Raw genomic sequence first — 21,745 nt, 5'->3', positions numbered from 1 at the left:
TGAAGCTAGAGCTCAATCACAAGAGGAAAGTTGGAAAGAACCCAAATACATGGAGGCTAAAGAGCATCCTATAAATAATGAATGGGCCAACCAGGAAATTAAAGAAGAATTGAAAAAAATTCATGGAAACAATTGATAATGAAAACACAACTGTTCAAAATCTGTGGGACACAGCAAAGGCAGTTCTGAGAGGAAAATATGTAATGATACAAGCCTTTCTCAAGAAACAAGAAAGGTTTCAAGTATACAACCTAAGCTTACACCCAAAGGAGCTGGAGAAAAAAACAGCAAAGAAAGCCTAAACCCAGCAGGAGAAGAGAAATAATAAAGATCAGAGCAGAAATCAATGAAATAGAAACAAACAAACAAACAAAAACCACAGTAGAACAAATCAACAAAACTAGGAGCTGGTTCCTTGAAAGAATTAATAAGATTGATAAACCTCTGGCCAGACTTATCAAAAAGAAAAGAGAAAGGACCCAAATTAATAAAATCATGAATGAAAGAGGAGAGATCACAACCAACACCAAAGAAGTACAAACAATTATAAGAACATATTATGAGCAACTACACGCCAGCAAATTTGACAATCTGGAAGAAATGGATGCATTCCTAGAGACATATAAACTACCAAAACTGAACTAGGAAGAAACAGAAAACCTGAATAGGCCCATAACCAGTAAGGAGATTGAAGCAGTCCTCAAAAATCTCCCAACAAACAAGAGCCAGATGGGTTCCCAGGGCAATTCTACCAAACATTTAAAGAAGAATTAATTCCTATTCTCCTGAAACTGTTCCCAAAAATAGAAATGGAAGGAAAACTTCCAAACTCATTTTATGAGGTCAGCATTACCTTAATCCCAAAACCAGACAAAGACCCCATCAAAAAAGAGAATTACAAGGGTGTCTGGGTGGCTTAGTGGGTTAAAGCTTCTGCCTTCGGCTCAGGTCATGATCCCAGGGTCCTGGGATTGAGCCCCACATCAGGCTTTCTGCTTGGTAGGGAGCCTGCTTCCCTTCCTCTCTCTCTGCCTGCCTCTCTGCCTACTTGTGATCTCTGTCTATCAAATAAATAAATTAAATCTTTAAAAAAGAGAATTACAGACCAATATCCCTGATGAACATGGATGCAAAAATTCTCACTGAAATACTAGCCAAAAAGATCCAACAGTACATTAAAAGGAATATTCATCACATCCAAGTGGGATTTATTCCAAGGCTGCAAGGTTGGTTCAACAGCCACAAATCAATCAACGTGATACAATACATTAAAAAAAAAAAAAAGAACAAGAACCATATGATACTCTCAACAGATGCTGAAAAAGCATTTGACAAAGTACAGCATCCTTTCTTGATCAAAACTCTTCAAAGTGTAGGGATAGAGGGTGCATACCTCAATATCATCAAAGCCATCTATGAAAAACCCACAGCGAATATCATCCTCAATGGAGAAAAACTGAGAGCTTTTCTGCTAAGGTCAGGAACACGGCAGGGATGTCCATTATCACCACTGCTATTCAACATAGTACTAGAAGTCCTAGCCTCAGCAATCAGACAACAAAAAGAAATTGAAGGTATCCACATCGGCAAAGAAGAAGTCAAACTATCCCTCTTTGCAGATGATATGATACTTTATGTGGAAACCCCAAAAGACTCCACCCCAAATCTGCTAGAACTTGTACAGGAATTCAGTAAAGTGTCAGGATATAAAATCAATGCACAGAAATCTGTTGCATTTCTATACACGAACAACAAGACAGAAGAAAGAGAAATTAAGGAGTCAATCCCATTTACAATTGCACCCGAAATGATAAGATACCTAGGAATAAACCTAACCAAAGAGGCAAAGAATCTTTACTCAGAAAACTATAAAGTACTCATGAAAGAAATTGAGGAAAACACTAAGAAATAGAAAAATGTTCCATGCTCATGGGTTGGAAGAACAAATACTGTGAAAATGTCTATGCTACCTAAAGCTATCTACACATTTAATGCAATTCCTATCAAAATACCATCAATTTTTTCAAAGAAATGGAACAAATAATCCTAAAATTTATATGGAACCAGAAAAGACCTCAAATAGCCAGCGGAATATTGAAAAAGAAACCCAAAGTTGGTGACATCACAATTCCAGACTTCAAGCACTATTACAAAGCTGTCATCATCAAGACAGCATGGTATTAGCACAAAAACAGACATATAGATTAATGGAACAGAATAGAGAGCCCAGAAATAGACCCTCGACTCTATGGTCAACTAATCTTTGACAAAGCAGGAAAGAATGTCCAATGGACATTTGCGGGGGTGGGAATTGTTTTCCCAACAAAATCTTTTTGTTGGGAAAATTGGACAGCCATACGCAGAAGAATGAAATTGACCATTTCCTTATACCACACACAAAAATAGACTCCAAATGGATGAAACACCTCAATGTGAGAAAGGAATCCATCAAAATCCTTGAGGAGAACACAGGCAGCAACCTCTTCGACCTCAGCTGCAGCAACTTCTTCCTAGAAACATCGCCAAAGGCAAGGGAAGCAAGGGCAAAAATGAACAATTGGGACTTCATCAAGATCAAAAGCTTTTGCACAGCAAAGAAAACAGTCCACAAAACCAAAAGACAACTGCAGAATGGGAAAAGATATTTGCAAACTACATATCAGATAAAGGGCTAGTATCCAAAATCTATAAAGAACTTATCAAACTCAACACCCAAAGAACAAATAATCCAATCAAGAAATGAGCAGAGGACATGAACAGACATTTCTGCAAAGAATATATCCAGATGGCCAGCAGACACATGAAAAAGTGCTCCACATCACTTGGCATCAGGGAAATACAAATCAAAACCACCTCACTCCAGTCAGAATGGCTTAAATTAACAAGTCAGGAAACGCCAGATGCTGGCAAGGATGTGGAGAAAGGGGAATCCTCCTACACTGCTGGTGGGAATGCAAGCTGGCGCAGCCACTCTGGAAAACAGCATGGAGGTTCCTCAAAAAGTTGAAAATAGGGGCGCCTGGGTGGCTCAGTGGGTTAAAGCCTCTGCCTTCGGCTCAGGTCATGATCTCAGGGTCCTGGGATCGAGCCCTGCATCGGGCTCTCTGCTCCGCGGGGAGCCTGCTTCCTCCTCTCTCTCTGCCTTGTTGTGATTTCTCTCTGTCAAATAAATAAAATATTAAAAAAAAAAAGTTGAAAATAGAGCTACCCTATGACCCAGCAATTGCACTACTGGGTATTTACCCTAAAGATAAAAATGTAGTGGTACGAAGGGGCACATGCACCCGAATGTTTATAGCAGCAATGTCCAAAATAGCCAAACTATGGAAAGAACCTAGATGTCCATCAACAGATGAATGAATAAATAAGATGTGATATATATATGTGTGTGTGTGTGTGTGTTTGAGACACACACACACACACACACACACACAATGGAATACTATGCAGCCATCAAAAGAAATGAAATCTTGCCATTTGCGACAACATGGATGAAACTAGAGGGTATTATGCTGAGTGAAATAAGTCAATCAAAGAAAAACAATTATCATATGATCTCCCTGATATGAGGAATTTGAGAGGCAAAGTGGGGAGTTTGCGGGGGAGGGAAAGAAAAAATGAAACAAGAGGGGATCGGGAGGGAGACAAACCATAAGAGAATCTTAATCTCACAAAACAAACTGAGAGTTGCCAGGAGGAGAGTGGTATGGAGAGGGTGGTTGGGTTATGGATATTGGGGAGGGTATGTGCTATGGTGAGTGCTGTGAAGTGTGCAAGCCCGATGATTCACAGACCTGCACACCTGGGGCAAATAATACATTATATGTTAATTTTTTAAAAAGAAAGAAAAAGAACAATAACAAAAATATTGGCCCTGGTGGGCCTGGCCTAATCAGGTTACCCTTTAAAAGAGGCTTCCATCTACTCAGATACTTGAAGCCCCAAAGTGTCTCTCTCCCTCTGGTGCTGGCCTTGAAGAAGCCAGCCATGAGTTCTACTGCTGCAAGGGATTGAATTCTGCCAACAATCTCCCAGGCTACTGGATGGAATGCAGTCTGGCTGACATCTGGACCTGAACCCTGTTGAGACTGTGAGTAGAGGACCCAGCTAAGCTGAGCCCAGACCCACAGAAACCATGGAGTAGTAAGTGGGTGCTGTTTTAAATTGCCAAACTTGTGGTGATTTGTTATGTAGCAACAGAAAACAAGTCTGCCTTTCAGATACCCATCTTGTCTCTTTCCTAGGTCCTTCAAGCATCGGCTGTCCCCTTCACCAGAGGCCTACATTGAGCACCCTTCGAAAAAAATTACAACATGCCCCTGCTTTTCTCCATTGCCCTGACTACCTCCTAACCTACTGCGCTTGGTTTACTGTTTGATGCCTCCCCACACTCTACTAGAATATAAGCTATTGCGAGCAGGGTCTTGTGTCTGTCTGGTTCACTGGCATCGCCAGAATCTGTCCCCGGACCCTGTGCATGTTAAGACGAGCAGTCCTCGGACAGCTGGCAGAGTGCCAGCCCTGCAGGGGCCATTATGCTAAGGAAATTTATGTGCATGTATTAACTTGGGTGAGGTCAGGGTGCCCCAAGGACAGGCAGGAGGCCTTCCTGGGCTGCTTCTAATGTCAAGGCCTTGGCCTTCTAGTCCAGCAATGCCAATGAGCTGATTTGGGTGAGAAACAAGACGAGTCTCTGACGGGTAATCAGGTCAGCCTGAGCAGCCCCTCTGTGCTAGGCACCTCGCATGAGTGGCTCAGGGTCAGCCAGGCCCTGTGACCTGTTCCAGCCCCAGCAGCCGCAGCATCCTCCTGGAGGAGGGTCACCAAGAGGGCTGCAGTAGCTGGGGCCATGCCAGTCTCCTCTTCCCCGAGGGCAACATCTAGGGCCTGGTTGCACTGAGTCTGTTCCTTCTGACACTGGCCTCCTTTCTTCTGTGCTATTGCAAGGTGGGCTCCCCCCACCCCCAGGGAGCACTTGGAGATGGGGTTTAACCTGCAGAAGTTATTACCAAGCGCCCTGGGGACCCACAACTGTGGAAGGGAAGGGGTGGATACAGAATTGGGTTGAGGGAAAACTTCCGTGGGGTCCTCAATTGGCCTGTGGGGAGCTCAGAGCTGAAACAGTCCTTCACAGTTGCCCACAGTGGGGCCAGATCGGTATTGGAGGTCAGCCACCTGGGAAGGGTGTGATCTTGGGCCAGGCTACTCTCTGCCACTGAGGAAGACCCTGGCTGGTTGCCAGCCAAAGTCTTCCTGCTGGGGGTGAGTCCCTTCTTTTTTTTTTTTAAGGATTTATTTATTTATTTAAGTAATCTCTACACCCAAAGTGAGGCTCAAACTCACGACCCTGAGATCATGACCTAAGGAGAAACCAAGAGTGGGACCAAGCCACTGGCAGGTCCCTTCTTGAAGGACGACTGGTGCTGAGCTTCTCCCTGTTCATGACATTGACTAACATCCCCTCCACTGAGGCACTCTTTCTTTTATTTGTAATTATTTTCATTTTAAGATATATTAAAAATGTGGGGTGCCTGGGTGGCTCAGTTGGTTAAACGTTTGCCTTCTGCTTAGGTCAGGATCTCAGGGTCCTGGATGGAGCATCAAGTATCGGGCTCTGCTTCTCCCTCTGCCTGCCACTCCCCCTGCTTGTGCATGCTCTCTCTCTCTCTCTCTGAAAGTAAATAAATAAAATATTTTTTAACAAATTACAAAAGAGGGGCGCCTGTGTGGCTCAGTGGGTTAAGCCTCTGCCTTCGGCTCAGGTCATGATCTCAGGATCCTGGGATGGAGCCCTGCATCGGGCTCTCTGCTCAGCAGGGAGCCTGCTTCTCCTCTCTCTCTGCCTGCCACTCTACTTGTGATCTCTGTCTGTCAAATAAATAAAATCTTTTTTTAAAAAAAAATACAAAAGAAAAAAAATTACAAAAGAAACCAAGTGTATTTATATTCAGGAATCAAAATGTTAAAACAAATCTGTGATATATTTAAATATGCTTCTTTACTTAAAACCTTAGATACAAGGGCACCTGGGCGGCTCAGATGGTTAAGTTTCTGCCTTGGGTACAGATCATGATCCCAGGGGCTTGGGATCAAGTCCTGCATCCGGCTCACTGCTCAGGCAGGGAGCCTGCTTCTCCCTCTCCCACTCCCCCTGCTTGTGTTCCCTCTCTCGCCATCTCTCTCTGTCAAATAAATAAATTCTTAAAAATATTTTTGAATAAATAATAAATAAATAATGCATTAGCTAAGATCTGGTGGCAGAGCTGGGAATTAACTGTCACTAACTGCCATAACTTCAAAGTGATGAGTCTAACAACATTTAGAGACACTTGCCATAGCTGTAATGTGGTGGGAGAATATCTGTCATTTGATGAGTGACAAAGCCACACGCGCTGCAAATTCCACTGTGGCTACTTGCCCACCCCATAGTTGAAGCAAAAGGCTACATTTCAGTTACAGGTTAAAGAAAATAAAGATTTTCCCTATTCCAGTTCCAGGTGCCAGGGTGTAGGTGTGGGTGTGAGGGTGGAAGGTGGGTCTCAGGAAATTGGGGTTCGGGCAGAGGAAGCTCCCAACAAAAGAGACAAGACTGCTGCGCAACCAACCAAGAAGGAGAGATGGGGAGTCCCGCCCGGCCTCCTCCCGCCTGGAGGGGTCCAAGTGTCTGCTCTGTAATCCCTCCCCCACATACTGGGAGTTCAGCTACATAGTTCTGGTTGGGCCGCAGACCCCCACGCTCTCTGTCTCACCCCAGGGGGCCCAGGCCACCCGCCCCCCCCCCCCACGGCCTTTGCCTTCTACCTCCCCTGCCCCCAGTCCATCAGCCGCTGCGGTAACCGTGACCCGGCCAGACCCCTGCAAATGAGGGGGCGCGCCGGGCGCCCAGGGCCTGACCCGCCGCGACCAGCTGTGACCAGTCATGCGGCGGCCCTCTTAGCCAGCGCTCCGCCCGCGCGGCCAGGGCCATTAAAAGGCCGGTCCCCGAGCCACCGCCGCAGCAGTCGTCCCCGACCCAGCGCGCCCGCACCATGGCCGGCCCCAGCCTTGCCTGCTGCCTGCTCGGCCTCCTGGCGCTGACCTCCGCCTGCTACATCCAGAACTGCCCCCTGGGCGGCAAGAGGGCCGCGCTGGACCTCGACGTGCGCCAGGTGAGCCGCCGCCCCTGCCCGCCCCGGGGTCAGGGGACTTTAGGGGACCTGCACCCCCTTCCCGCGACCGCGGCCCCCGACCTCGCTCAGCCCGCGCTCACCTCCCCCTGCCCTCCCGCCAGTGTCTCCCCTGCGGCCCCGGGGGCAAAGGACGCTGCTTCGGGCCCAGCATCTGTTGTGCCGACGAGCTGGGCTGCTTCGTGGGCACTGCCGAGGCGCTGCGCTGCCAGGAGGAGAACTACCTGCCGTCGCCCTGCCAGTCCGGCCACCAGCCGTGCGGGAGCGGGGGCCGCTGTGCCGCCGCCGGCATCTGCTGCAGCCCGGGTGAGTGCGGGCCGGGCCGGGGAGCGCAGACCCGGGAGGGGCCGGCACCGAGGACCGGGGACCTGGAGGGGGCCGGGGACCGGGGACCCGGGGAGGGGAGCCGGCGGGACGGGTCCTGACTCGTCGTCTCTCCTTCCAGACGGCTGCCGCGCCGACCCCGCCTGCGACCCCGAGGCCGCCTTCTCCCAGCGCTGAGCGGGATGGCCCCGACGGTGGTGCAGACACCCCGAGAAATCATGAAATAAAATAAAGCAGAATTTTCTCCCTCCAACTCGACTGGCGTCTTGGTGTCGAAAATGGAAGGGAGGGCGCTTGGGAGCCCCGACGGTCGCGCCCGGCAGGGGCCCGGGTCTCTGGCTCTGGGCGGCGGAGCTCGCCGTTCCCGCCGCCGCAATCCCGCAGAGGGGGGCGAGGGAGGGGGCGACAGCAGGACCGGCTTCGAGGGAGAGGGCAATAGACCCCAGCTTCCTGCTCCAAACAGAGCTGGGAATCTACAGCAGGTGGATTAGGAGGAACTTTCAAAGAACCGAAAGGATAGGGCAGGTTGGGTCGGACAGGGAACCAGAGGAAGAGGAAGGAGCCCAGGGACGGGTGAATGAATTCCCTACATTTGGAAGGAGGCTTGAACCCCACCTGAGGGCTGGGTTTGGGGCTCCGGATGCTGAAGGGCCATCAGGTTTCCAAGGAGCGGGACTCCAGGCCCCAGGAGGGCCCCGGGATTCAGAGGTGCCAGGCCACGGTGCACCCCTCTGTGCCCAGCTCCTTCCTCTGCATTGGAGGAACTGAGCAGGGCTCAGGACCCTGCAGGACAGGAGTTCCGGAGAGCCCAGGGCCACAGAAACGACCACAAAGCTTGCTGCCCTTCACCTACCCATGCCACAGGGCAAGCAATTTCAGAAGGTACAGACCACACTCCCACGCCTAGTAAAACAGGAACAGCTCACTCTCCTGTGAGAAAAAAGATAAATTCTATGGCTTTCTCTCCCACTGGAGGCCGCAGAGCACTGCCCGGTGGCAGTATGTGGAGAGAGAAAAAATGTGCTGAAGAGGACTGTAAGATTTTCTTTAAATAAATTACCAAAACAGGGAAAACTAAACTATGGTGCTAAGAAGTCTTGAGTAGGGTGGTGACTGAAGGGGGTCCAGGGGCAGCTCTGGGGTGCAGTCATATCTTGTGTCCTGGCCTGCCAGCTGGTGAAACAGGAGTGTTCATTTGTGGAAAATATAACCCAGCATGCTCGTGATTTGACTTTTTATATGTACATAATATGCAAATGAAAGTTCAAAAAAGGAAAAAATATACTGCTGAAATGTATGGAGAGAATAGAGATGAGGCTTTTGGAGTTTTTTTTTTTTTTTTTAAAGATTTTATTTATTTATTTGACAGAGAGAGATCACAAGTAGGCAGAGAGGCAGGCAGAGAGAGAGGAGGAAGCAGGCTCCCTGCGGAGCAGAGAGCCCGATGATGCGGGGCTCGATCCCAGGACTCTGAGATCATGACCTGAGCCGAAGGCAGCGGCTTAATCCACTGAGCCACCCAGGCGCCCCTTGGAGTTCTTTTTTTTTTAAGTGCTTATCATTTCATTCTTCTAAAGTAATCCATATATCCAATGTGGAGCTCGAACTCATGAACCCAAAATCAAGAGTCTCATGCTCCAGGGACTGAGCCAGCCAGGAGTCCCTGAGATGAGGCTTTGAAAACCCCTGTGGCCTATAGCAACCTGGACTTTTTTTTTTTGCTTTGAATTTATTGATTTGTTCTTAGATTTCACATATTAGTGAAACCATATGGTATTTGTCTTTTTCTGTCTGACTTATTTCATTTAGCTTAACACCCTCTAGGACCATCTGTGTCGTCACAAATGGCAAGCTCTCACCCACCCTTTTTCGTGGCTGGGTAATATTTCACTATATAGACCAAGGTTCTTTTTTTTTTTTTTTTAAGATTTTTATTTAGCGGTGTCTTGGTGGCTCAGTCGGTTAAGTGTCTGCCTTTGGCTCAGGTCATGATCCCAGGATCCTGGGATCGAGGCCCACATCAGGCTTCTTGCTCAGTGGGAAGCCTGCTTCTCCCTCTGCATGCTGTTCCCCCTGCTTGTGCTCACTCTCTCTCTCTGACAAATAAATAAAATCTTTTTTAAAATAATAAAAAGTGGGGTGCCTGTGTGGCTCAGTGGGTTAAATCCTCTGCCTTCGGCTCAGGTCATGATCTCAGTGTCCTGGGATCAAGCCCCGCACTGGGCTCTCTGCTCAGCAGGGAGCCTGTTTCCTCCTCCGTCTCTGCCTGCCTCTCTGCCTACTTGTGATCTGTCTGTCAAATAAACAAATAAAATCTTTTAATAAAATAAAATAATAAAAAGATAAAAAAATAAATATTTTTACTTATTCATTTGAATAAATACTACAGAGTGACAGATCTGTGCTTTTCCAAGCTGGAATGTCCCCCTTCTGCCTTAGCAGGAACTCTGGGATCTCCCCTGCCACCTCTCTCTCCCTGGAGCATCTTGGGGTGCCAGCCCAGCTGTCCCCACCCTAGGAGAGAATTCGGGTCCCCTCACCCACTCAGGCACCCACTTCACTGTCCCACTCTTTCCCTAGAATCCAAAGGTGAACAGTATTTTTGGGCCACAAAACACAGGGTCAGATTGACATGTATTTTCCTGGGTATGTCCCAGAGGTGGCATCAAGCTGGGCCTGGTGGCCAGACGGGTACAGAAGCAAGCTTGTTACCATTCTTCCTTCTTCTTGCTTTCTCAGTCCCACGGCCTTTGGTCCTTGTTGAATGACTCCTTCAAACCTCCCAAGTGCTTGGGGGCTTATCCAGGGCGGTGGTTCCCAGCTCCCACTTTGTGTAGCTTTGTTCTTTGTCCTTCTACTACTTCCTAGAGAATATGCCCACGTACACAGGATTTCCAAAAACAAGTAATTAGTCTTAGCAGTAAGATAGAGGAAAGGAAAGTAATTTAATACAAAGTAATACTACTTTAATATGTGACTAAACAGACAAGCCTATGCTAGGTGACACGCCCACAACACAGCAGAGCAAATATAATAGAGATTGGAATCCATTCCCTACAACAAGTTCAGGCAAATAAAAAGGTAAGAAAAAGGGCAACGAGGATCAATACTCTCTTTTGTGGGGCGCCTGGCTGGCTCAGTCAATGGAGCATGAGAATCTTGACCCTGGGGTTGTGTGTTTAGTTCAAGCTGCATGTTGGGAGTAGAGCTTCCTTTAAAAAAATTCTTAGGGGTGCCTGGGTGACTCAGTCAGTTAGGCATCTGCCTTCCACTCGGATCATGATCCCAAGGTGCTGGGATTGATCCCTGCTCAGGGTAAGCCTGTTTCTCCCTCTCCTCCCTGTTCCTACTCTTTCTCGACATCTGTCTCTCTCTCAAATAAATAAATAAAATGTTTTAAAAATTTTTTTTAAATTCTCTTTTGGGACTCCTGGGTGGCTCAGTCAGTTAAGCAGTTAAGCGTCTGCTTTGGTTCAGGTCATGATCCCAGGGTCCTGGGATTGAGCCTGCTTCTCCCTCTCCCTCTGCCATGTCACCTGCTTGGGTTCCCTCTCTCCCTATCTCTCTGTTCCAAAAAAAAAAAAAAAAGTGTTAATTTTAAAATAAATAAATAGAACTAAAAATTCTCTTTTGTGCCATAAGAAAAAGAGACTCCATGAATTGCAAAGAGTATACTCATGGAACACTTGGGGAAATTTGAATAGTCCCTGAATACTTGATGATACAAATTGTTGAGTTTCAGTTTGCAACTTGTGTATGTGATAACAGTCTGTGGTCATGGGTTTTGTTGTTGTTTTATTTAAATTAATTGTTGTATTATTATATTATCACATATAAAATTTTAATATAGTATTATAGTATTAAAATTAATTTATGGGGTGCCTGGGTGGCTCAGTGGGTTAAGCCTCTGCTTTCGGCTCAGGTCATGATCCCAGGGTCCTGGGATCAAGCCCCACATCGGGCTCTCTGCTCGGCAGGGAGCCTGCTTCCCCTCTCCCTCTGCCTGCCTCTCTGCCTACTTGTGATCTCTCTCTGTCAAATAAATAAATAAAATCTTTTAAAAAATAAAATAAAATAATTTTAATTCCAGTATAGTTAACAGTCAACAGTGTGTTAACATTAATTTCAGCTGTACAAAATAGTGACTCAGCACTTCCATACATCACCCAGGGCTCATCATGACAAGTGCTCTTCTTAATTCCTGTTTCAACCATCCCCCACTGACTTCCCCTCTGGTAACCATCAGTTTGTTCTCTATGGTTAAGAGTCTGTTTCTCAGGTGTCTGGGTGGCTCAGTGGGTTAAAGCCTGTGTCTTCAGCTCAGGTCATGATCCCAGGGTCTTGGGATCGAGCCCCCCACTGGGCTCTCTGCTGAGCAGGGAGCCTGCTTCCTCCTCTCTCTGCATGCCTCTCTGCCTACTTGTGATCTCTATCCGTCAAATAAATAAGTAAAATCTTAAAAAAAAAAATCTGTTTCTCGGTTTGTCTCTTTGTTTCCTTTGTTTGTTTTGTTTCTTAAATTCCACAAATGAGTGAGATCATATGGTATTTGTCTTTCTCTGATTTATTTTGCTTAGCATTATACTCTCTAGCTCCATCCACGTTGTCGCAAATGGCAAGATTTCATTCTTTTTTACGGCTGAATAATATTGCTCTGTGTATACCCACCACATCTTCTTTATCCACTCATCAATATGTGGACATTTGGGCTGCTTCCAAAATTTGGCTATTGTAAATAATGCTGCTATGTGTGGTCACATTTTTAAGAAGAAATCTTTTTGAGGGGTGCCTGGGTGGCTCACTTGTTAAGCATCTGCCTTCAGCTCAGGTCGTGATCCCTGGGGGTCCTGGGATCGAGGCCCGAACTGGGCTCCCTGCTCAGTAGAAAGCCTGCTTCTCCCTCTCCCTCTCCCTCTGCCTGCTACTCCCCCTGCTGTGCTCTCTCTCTTTCTCTGTTAAATAAATGAATAAAAAATCTTTAAGAAGAAGAAGAAGAAATCTTTTGAGATCCACACTGGAATGTTCACAGATGAAATGGTTATGACGGGGGGGGGGGGGGGGGGGGGGAATGTCATCAAGATAATTCGGGGGAGTGAGAGGCGAGGGTGGGGTAGAAGTGAAACAGGCAACCACGTGGTCGATAACTGTTGAAGGTAATTGTCCTGAAAGGGGTGGACCTGAGGGACTTTTGCCTGTTGGGTCTACTTTTTCATACAATTGAAATTTCTCATATAGTAAAAGCTACCAAACCGAAAGACTGTGGTAAAGGTAAATGTTTTGATATGAAAAGATGCCAGAAATTTACTTTGTTAAAAATGATGTAAATTAGGACATATGGATTATGTAAATAATACTAATTTGTAAAACAACAGCTGTGTGAAGCTTTAGGACGGAAGTGTTTCATTGTGAAAGCAATGGTTGTTGTTTGGTTTGTTTTTTGAGTGTAAACTCTAAGCCCAACAGGGGGCTTGAATTCGAGACCTGGAGATAAAGAGTCGCGTGCTCCACTGACTGAGCCAGCCAGGCGGTCCCAGCCTGAAAACTATCAACATCAACTTCATCACTGAACATGTATGCGGTTGATTGTTCTGTCGCACTGTAATAGCGAGGACCTGCAGTACAATTTGGAAGGGCAGCAATTTCAGTTTTCTTTAAAAAATAATAATAAAATAAAAAAGTTGAGTTGTTTTCTTAGTATGGAGTTTTGAGAGATCTTTATGCTTCTGGATATCAATTCTTGATAAGCTTTGTGAGTTGTAAATCTTTCCTTCCAGTCTGTGGTTTGCTTCTTCATTCTTTCAACGAACAGAAGTTCTTAATTTTGGTGAATTCCAAACGTATCTTCTTTCTTTTTTTAAGATTTTATTTATTTATTTATTTATTTGAGAGAGAGACAGCAAGAGAGGGAACAAAACAGAGGAAGTGGGAGAGGGAGAAGCAGGCAGAAGCTCCTTGAGTAGGGAGCCTGATGCGGGGCTCCGTCCCAGGACCCTGAGATCATGACCTGAGCTGAAGGCAGAGACACTTAAGGACTCAGCCACCCAGGCACCCCTCAAATTTCTTCTATTATGGATTCTCCTTTTGGTGTCAGAGCTAAGAAACCTTTGCATAGATCAAGGTCATTAATGATTTCTCTCATAGTTTCTTCAAGATGCTTTAGAGTTTCAGGTTTTATCTTTAGGTATATGATCTATTTTTATTTAGACCAGCTGCCTCTATCTACCTCCCTGTGTCCTGAAGAGTTACTAAGTTCCTATTAGATCTGGCCTGTCCCAGTCCTAGGAAAACCTGGGGACTTGCTCTGATGGTCCACACCAGGACAGAGGCAGGAGGCCATGGCAGGGATAGAAGCCCACAGGGCTCCTGCCCTCTGTTTATACTTAATCACTCTGAGCACTGGGCCAGGTCAGGGGTGACAGCAAATGGAAGAGCTCTAAAACCAGGTAAGAGCCTGACCTCCGCTGAGCACCAGGACCCTGGTGAGGCTGAGTCACAACACTCCGACACTCGGCCCTAAAGCAGGGTGTGAATCGGGGCTCAGAGGGACTTCTCTCTGCCTGCCCTCCCTCCTGGCTTCTAAGTCAGTGGAGGATTCCAGAGGAGAAGAAGCCTTTTTTTGCCCCAAGGCCTGGAGCAAGAAATCCCAAGGACAGGGTGTAGAGAACAGATGGAGCAGAGCAAGAGGAAGGGAGGGTGTAATGGGACAAGGAAGGAAACAAAAGAGGGCCAAGGAGCTGGGGGACCCGGGAAGAGAGGCGAGTGGGGCACAAAGGGGATAAAGGAATAGAGGGGACAGAGAAAGACAGAGGGACACAGAATAGTATTGGCCAAATGCCAGTGGATGTCTGTCCTGAAGCTGCATGTGTCAAAACGTGAGAGGTCCTACAGTGTGTGTGTGTGTGTGTGTGTGTGTGTGTGTGTGTCCCTGCCCATGGTGAGTCTGTTTGTATCTGTGTTTCTCTGGGTATGTCTGTGGTTCTTATTGTGTATTCAGGGTCTCTACCCGTAGCTGTGGTCAAGGACCCCAAGGCATGCCCCTACTGGTCATTCTCTGGTCTGTGTTTGGGTTAGCGTGTGTGGTTTGTGTGGCTGCATGGATGGGGAGCATGTAGCTAGGGTTTCACTGGGCTGGGTCTCCCACTCCGGCTGAAGGGGGAAACATAGGGAGTACTTAACTTCCTTTTGGGGGGATAGTACTTGGCCCTCTGTCTGCTGGGTCCAGGGTAATTTGCTGCCTCCCGCCTCCAGACGCGCTCTCTCTCTCTCTCCCTCTCACGCAGGCACACACACACACACACACACACACACACACACACACCCGCACAGCCCTGGATGAAATAGTAGACTGGAAATCTGGGGAGTTGGGTGGGTGCCTGAAACCGTGCCTCAGTATCCGGGGATGTAAATGGGAATAGGAATCCCTGGTCACCCGACGGTTCCCCTTCGACCTTTCTCACTCTTCCCTCGGAAGCTCTCAACGTCTCTCTCTCTCCTTCCTTTCTCTGTCTTCTCTTGCTGTCTTGTTCAATTTCTTCCCCTCTCCTCGCCTTTCCTTCCACTCTTCTGCTGGAGGGTCCACCCAGCCCCTGCAGGGTCACTCTTGGCCCCAGCCCTGCCCGCCCCCGCTCCCCAGGTCTCCCTATCCCTAGTTGCCCCTAGCACTCAGCCGAGCCAAGATCGCTTCCCCGCGGCTGGGGCAGAGGAGGGAGAAGGGTCCGTGCCCCACCGTCTCCTCTGCGCCCCTCCCCACTCCCGGACACCGAGACAGACACTCGAGGGTGCATTTAAAAGGTTTATTTCTCCAGGTTGCGAGGGGATGGGAGAGAGGAGGGTGTGAGTGAGCTGCTCAGTAGACGCCGGGCCGGGCGGGCTCCGCGGGCTCGGGCGCCCCCGCCAGCTGCACCAGCCGCAGCAGCAAGGCGCCAGTCGGCCCGTCCAGCTCGGTCGCGTTGCTTCGGTCGCTGGCGCGGGCACGGCGGTGGAAGCCGGAGCCCCCCCGGCACTCGGGCTCAGTCACGCAGCTCTCTGCGCGGTGGGTGGAGGAGAGGATGAGGTGAGCGCGAGGCAGGCGGGACCCAGATCGCCCAGGCCCGCCCGGAACCCCACGGGCCACCCCTGCCCAGATCCCCGCCCGCCCCAGGGCCGTCCCTGTCGCTCGCACCATCGTTGCAGCAGATGCCAGCGGCGGCGCAGCGGCCCCCGCTCCCGCACGGCTGGTGGCCGGACTGGCAGGGCGATGGCAGGTAGTTCTCCTCCTGGCAGCGCAGCGCCTCGGCCGTGCCCACGAAGCAGCCCAGCTCGTCGCCGCAGCAGATGCTGGGCCCGAAGCAGCGCCCTTTGCCCCCGGGGCCGCAGGGGAGACACTGGAGGGAAGGGCAGGGGTGGGGGGAGGTGACCGAGGGCCGAGCGAGGCCGGGGGGGCCCCCCCGCGGTGGCGGGAAAGGACGCACGTCCACTAAAGTCCCTGGGTTTTCAGGTGACAGAGGACGGGCTCTGAGTGACAGCCCTCAGCATTCTCCCTCTTCGTTGGGGGGGGGGGGGGTCCCCTCCGCACCGGGCTGCACGGAAGAGACCCTCCCTCTCAGCTCTGGGGCCATCACTGGTGTGCGCCCCTCTCTCAGCTGCCCACCCAGCCCCTAACTCAGACCTTCCTCCCCTGCTCCCATCACTCAAACTTGATCTCTAGCACCTGCCCCGCCCACAACACTTCCAGGCCCTTCCTCCCGTTTCCTGTCTGGGCTCTACCAGCTGGTGGGCCTCTGTGGGCCTGGACCTGAGCTCACCGCTCAGCGCTAACTGGAGGTGGCAGAAGTCTGAGCCCTAGGGAAGGGCATGGGGCACCTCGATGACTCAGGTTTCCAAAGGTGCCAAGCAGAGGGAAGGGTAGTCTATGGGGGCTGCCCACCGACCCAATCGAGTCTGCTCAACAGCTCAGAATTGAGCCACCTCTGGCCTCGGTAGGATTGAGCATGGTGATGGGATTTCCCTCAGCTCTGATGAAAGGGGCATAAAAGGGAATTGACTGGACACGCAGGGTGGGGGAGAACTGGGCTAGGTTCCCAGCAGAACTTCCTTGCTGGAGGTGACACCCTCACCCCAAGGAGCTCAGAGCAATGACCAGCTTCTGTGTGGGGGCCAGGGGAGCTGTGGCTAAGAGAGGGGGAAGACTGGAAGGGGAAGTCCTCCCATGCTGGCTAGGACACAGCCCGTTGTGGCTGCGAGGCTCCGACGGGCACAGAGGAGGCCTTGCTGTCCAGTTCTCTCTGATGTGCCAAACTCAGTTACTGGGGAAACATCGGTTTGCCTGCGTCCCTTGCCTGGATGAGAATAGTGTCCCTGAAGTCCTCCAGCTTGTCCTAGCCTGCCTGGCAGCCTGGCCACCCACCCTTGCCCAGCCGTGCCAACCAAGCCTCCCTTCTGCTGGGCCCTTCCCCTAGAGCCTGCCTCTCCCACAGCTTCCCCTCCTTCCTGGCCCCTGCAAGGTAGTGCTGGCCGGCCCAGGGCCTCTGTCCCCTCCAGGCACTCCCGAGATGTGCCAGGCTCATACCTGTCTCAGCTCCAAATCAGACAGGGCCCTCTTGCCGCCCCGAGGGCAGTTCTGGAAGTAGCAGGCAGAGGTAAAGGCCAGCAGGCCCAGGAAGCAGGCGGGGAGCATGGCGTCCGGCATCCTGGCGCAGGTGGGCACAGTGTGCGGGTTGCTGCGCGGACTGTGCTGCACGGCCTTCGCTGGCTGCCTATTTATGTCCGCAGGTGTTCCCCCGGAGACGACGTGGCCGCCAACCCCCCTCCCCGCTGACTCCCCAGGAGCCCACGACCGCCAGGTCCCAAGTCGTCAGCAGTGATTCAGGCGTCTGGGGACGCACGTGGACCTGTCTGTGGGGGGAGCCTGCGGGGGAGGGGCGCCGGCCTCCAGGCTGTCACTGGCAGTGCGGCTGCGGTGTGACAGGAGCTGCTGCATCGGTGACTTGGCTCTCTGGACCTGGGGAAAAGGACAAATGGGGACGGGGGTCTTGCAGAGACCATCCCCAAGCTTTCTGGCTGCCCAGAAGAGGCTGGGGGGTCAGCAGGCCCGTCCCCAGACACAGAGTGGTGAGGGGGGCCCGAGGGACTGGGGTGCAGGGAGCAGGGTCAGCCCCCGCCCAGGAATGGTGGGACAGGGGACAGTCAGGTGTGCAGAACCCCATCAGGAGGTTGGTCTCCTGGGCTGGGGGGGAATGATACTCCCATCCCCCACCCCACATACACCCAGAGCAGAATTCAGATCCAGTAAGATTCAAAGATGGGGGAAAGGCATCTGCCCCAATTCCTACCCTACAAGGACCCTAGTTTGTGGAGATAGGGGCAGGTACTGTCTCAGGCCTGGAGCACAAGTGGGGGCACAGAAGGTTTGGTGTTGGGGGGCTGAAGGAGCCCTAGCCCAATGAGACTAGCCTGAGAAAGCAAACTTTGGTTCACAGCCCCAGGCTGGTAGGATGAAGGGACTAAAGCCTCCCTCTCCTGGGCCACCGGAGTGCCCCTCTGGTCCTTGGACCCAGGCTAGGCACCCTACTCCTGTCGGGATCTGTTCGGCCCCTGGCTCTCCCAGCCCCAGGCTCTTCGCCTCCTGTCAAGGGGAGCCAAGAAATTTCTGGCTGCCTTCTCTCCAGCAAGTGCTGTAAGGGGCTCAGAGTCCCAGGGAGGGACCACCCACACTCAAGACCTTACATTGGGCTTTTCAGGAACATCTCCTTATAGACTGTGAGGACACTGGAGCCCAATGGCCTGTCAGAATCTGGCTTCTGTTGCTCAAAACCTCCTGACTCAGGCAGGTTCCTTGATCTCTCGGTGGCTCGCTTTCTTCCAATGTAATGTGGGGAAGACACTAATGAGTACCCACCTCATAGTGCGGTGAGGACTGAAATCATGATCTATGAGAGCTTTAGAAAAGTTCCTGCACCACCGTAAAGCTAAATAATAACAGTATTGTATTGTAAATGCCATTATTGTTATTAAGAGCTGAAGAGAGTCTTCCAGAGAGAACAGCTTCCTGGGTCAACCCAGGAGGAATATTTTCTTTTTTTTTTTTTTTAAGATTTTATTTATTTATTTGACAGACAGAGATCACAAGTAGGCAGAGAGGCAGGCTGAGAGTGAGAGGGGGAAGCAGGCTCCCCACTGAGCAGAGAGCCCAATGTGGGGCTCGATCCCAGGACCCTGAGATCATGACCTGAGCTGAAGGCAGAGGCTTTAACCCACTGAGCCAACCAGGCACCCCCAGGAGGAATATTTTCATTCCATTCATGGGGCCTACAGAGAAGCTGGGTCCAAACTATTGCTCCCTTGAGACTCTCAATTGTGACGGAGGCCACAAGGCCTAGTTTAGGCCTGTTGTTGTGGCCTTGGCCCGGCACTTTACCCTCTGCACTTCAGGTCCAAGTTATCATCTGAAAATGTATGGAGCTACACTCACTAAAGGGCTCAGGGCCTGGGACAGGCTAGGACACGCATGTCCCAACCAGCTGTGTCTACCAGGATCTTCATTCTAAGACTTGCCTCCCACTCCAGGGCCCCCTTGAGGACCCCAAACACCACGCCATTGAGATGCTAGAGGGCCTGCTCCTCCCAACACCCACCTTACTGGAACATGCATGGGCTAGAAAAGTCTTGTTACTGCGCTGGCATGTCAAATATACCACCTCTCACATCTCATGGATCTTTTGGACACACCATGCTCCTACACTTCCCTCACATGTTCCCTTTTCAGATCTACTTTTTCACACTTCCTCTATCCTTACATCCCCTACACCCGGGATCATGGATCTTTACTCACATGTCATTTTAAAAGAGAGGACTTGGGGCACCTGGGTGGCTCAGTTGTTAAGTGTCTGCCTTTGGCTCAGGTCATGATCCCAGGGTCCTGGGATTGAGCCCCGCGGTAGGGAGTCTGCTTTCCTCTCTCTCTCTCTCTGCCTGCCTCTCTGCCAACTTGTGATCTCTGTCTGTCAAATAAATAAATAAAATCTTTTAAAAAAATTTTTTTTAAAAAGGGAGGACTTAGCTCTTTCACCAGTACCCCCCCACCCCCACACATGTTTTCCCACCCACCGTTTATTTGTTATAGTGACATCATAATAGTTAGATTAGTACTGAGCTAGACTTCAGATATACCCTCCAAGCTAAGCCATATGGTATATTATGGTGACCTTTCCATCCCTGAACAGCTTTCTGTGTTCTCTGGAGTTAGAGATTGCCTTGGGTTTTCATTGTGGCCTCTCTACTATTTTCATCCTGGAGTCAATATTTACTCTTCAACCCTCTCCACCCAGTCTTCCACCCAAACCAGTGCACTGAAACTCCTGTTACTGAGGTCATGAATGACCTCTACATTGCCAAATTTTGTGGTCAAGTCTATGTCCTCATTTTACACAATTCCCTAGCAGCATTTGACCTTTTTAAAGGTCCTTTTTAAAACTACACTTCAGGAGCACCTGACGGACTCGGTTGGTAGAGTATGCAACTCTTGATCTTGGGGTTATGCGTTCAAGCCCCACACTGGGTGTAGAGATTACTTGGAATAAAATCTTTAAAATAAAATAAAATAAAACTACGCATCATATTTTTTTCCTACTATACTAGATGTTCTTTCTCAGTCTCCTTTTCTGCTTCTTCCTCTTTGACTTTGACTTCTAAATATCGGAGAATCCCAGGGCTCATTCATACATCTCTTCTCTTCTCCTCTTTCTACACATCTACTTCTAATCCCATGAATTTATACTTTCTATAAATTCAATATTCCCAAATTCATAACTCCATCTTGGGCCTCTCCCCTGAGTTCCAGATTTGAAGTTACAAGCTACCTAATGACACCGCCCCTTGAATATGCAACCAGCCTCTCCAACTTATCATGCTCAAACTCAACTCCTGATTCTCAGCCGTTCCCCTGCTCTCTCCCAGGGTTCCCTAACTGTAGTCACACCACCAGCCAGCCAGCTGCTCCTCGCAGAACCCGAGACTCACCTTGGTCCTTCTCTTTTCCTCACCTCTTTAGTAATCCTCCCTTGAAAATATATCTCAAATCTATGCCTTCCTTTTGCTTTGAAATCTCAGAACTTTTGGTTGTTTTGTTGGTTTTATTTTTGTTTTTTTTTGTTTTGTTTTGTTTTGTTTTGTTTTTGGTCCTAGAAGGTTCCCCTACTCTCCCATCTGTAGGATTCCCCTGGCTGCTTCGATGTCATCTCCCAAGAGGACACTTCCCTGACCGCCCACCTGGTGAATCCCTCCCTCAGCCCCACCACGGTCACTTTCTAACTTGAGTCAGTTAGTTATGAACAAACTGCAGTTCATTTACTTGTCTGTTTATCCTTTGTGTGTGATGGCTGTACTCCTCTAGAGTGAAACCCCCAGCACAGAAAGGACTTAAGCTTTCTGTTCAGTGCCATAGCCTGGTACGGTGCCTGCCACACAGTGGGTTTTCAATAAATTATGCAAAGGAGGAAGGGAGGTCGAGAAGTCCTGGGTTCCAGCCTCAGCTTTCCCAGGAGTTACTCTACGACCTTGGACAAGTCACTCCTGTTCCCAAGGTTTCTTGTTTAATGCACTAACCTCCCTTCCTATCTCACTGAGGACTTCAGGGAATCAGATGAAGGGGCTATAAAGGTTAAGATTTTCTGAAATATTTACAGAACAAAGAGTTGCAAGCCTCCAGATTAAGCCTCAAATCTCAGATACTCTTTAAAGTACTTCCTTACTGCTAGACCATCTTTTCTGAGAGCAGGTCATAGTTAGCTGCCCAGGGCCATCCATCCCTGTTTCTTATTCTCCTTTTCTCAGGATCAGCCCTGGGGCTGCACCACACAACACCGCATGCTTCTTGTCAGAAGGGGGTTGGCCACATTCTCAAAGGGCCTCTGCGGCCACAGTAAGCCCACCTTCCGCCCTCCTCACCTGGGGTCTACTAATGACCCCCCAGGACCCTCGGCGGTGTAGACACACAAATGGCTTGTCCCCTGTGAAGAGGTGAACTGCAGTGAGCAAAGTTGTAGGAGCCCCGAACTACTCATTGAATTGGATCCAAAAGGATCCACAGAGCAAGGATCACAAGCATGAGAAAATGCTGGGCTTTCAGGCGGACACGACACGCCGGGAGCTGAGAAGGATTCACAGCAGGCGTGAGAGAGGACAAACCTTGGCTTCTTCACCTCCCAGCTGGAGCACAGGGTGAAGAGTCGTCAGATCTCCACAGGGCGTTACATTAAGCTTAAAAGAATCAGGAATGA

At 49.6% G+C, this 21,745-nt stretch overlaps 2 protein-coding genes and 1 pseudogene across 2 annotated transcripts; 1 reads left to right on the top strand and 2 right to left on the bottom strand.

The window, feature by feature from the left end:
• LOC123926609 overlaps window positions 1-7,030 on the bottom strand; it is a 39,101-nt pseudogene extending 32,071 nt beyond the window's left edge.
• OXT (oxytocin/neurophysin I prepropeptide) lies at window positions 6,984-7,728 on the top strand. Its single transcript, XM_045981404.1, has 3 exons — window positions 6,984-7,148; window positions 7,271-7,472; window positions 7,612-7,728. Exons 1-3 carry the CDS (start codon window positions 7,029-7,031, stop codon window positions 7,665-7,667), a joined length of 378 nt encoding a protein of 125 aa, XP_045837360.1. The 5' UTR covers window positions 6,984-7,028; the 3' UTR covers window positions 7,668-7,728.
• Window positions 7,729-15,269: 7,541 nt separating this feature from the next.
• LOC123926987 (arginine vasopressin) lies at window positions 15,270-17,216 on the bottom strand. The gene is made up of 3 exons (XM_045981403.1): window positions 17,038-17,216; window positions 15,652-15,853; window positions 15,270-15,515 (listed from the first exon to the last, which is right to left on the bottom strand). Exons 1-3 carry the CDS (start codon window positions 17,155-17,157, stop codon window positions 15,337-15,339), a joined length of 501 nt encoding a protein of 166 aa, XP_045837359.1. The 5' UTR covers window positions 17,158-17,216; the 3' UTR covers window positions 15,270-15,336.
• Window positions 17,217-21,745: the final 4,529 nt, after the last annotated feature.

The sequence above is a fragment of the Meles meles genome, chromosome 16, assembly GCF_922984935.1.
Source record: "Meles meles chromosome 16, mMelMel3.1 paternal haplotype, whole genome shotgun sequence".
NCBI lineage: Eukaryota > Metazoa > Chordata > Mammalia > Carnivora > Mustelidae > Meles > Meles meles.
Note: the sequence above shows the minus strand (reverse complement) of the source record. Positions and strands in the feature narration are given on the sequence as shown.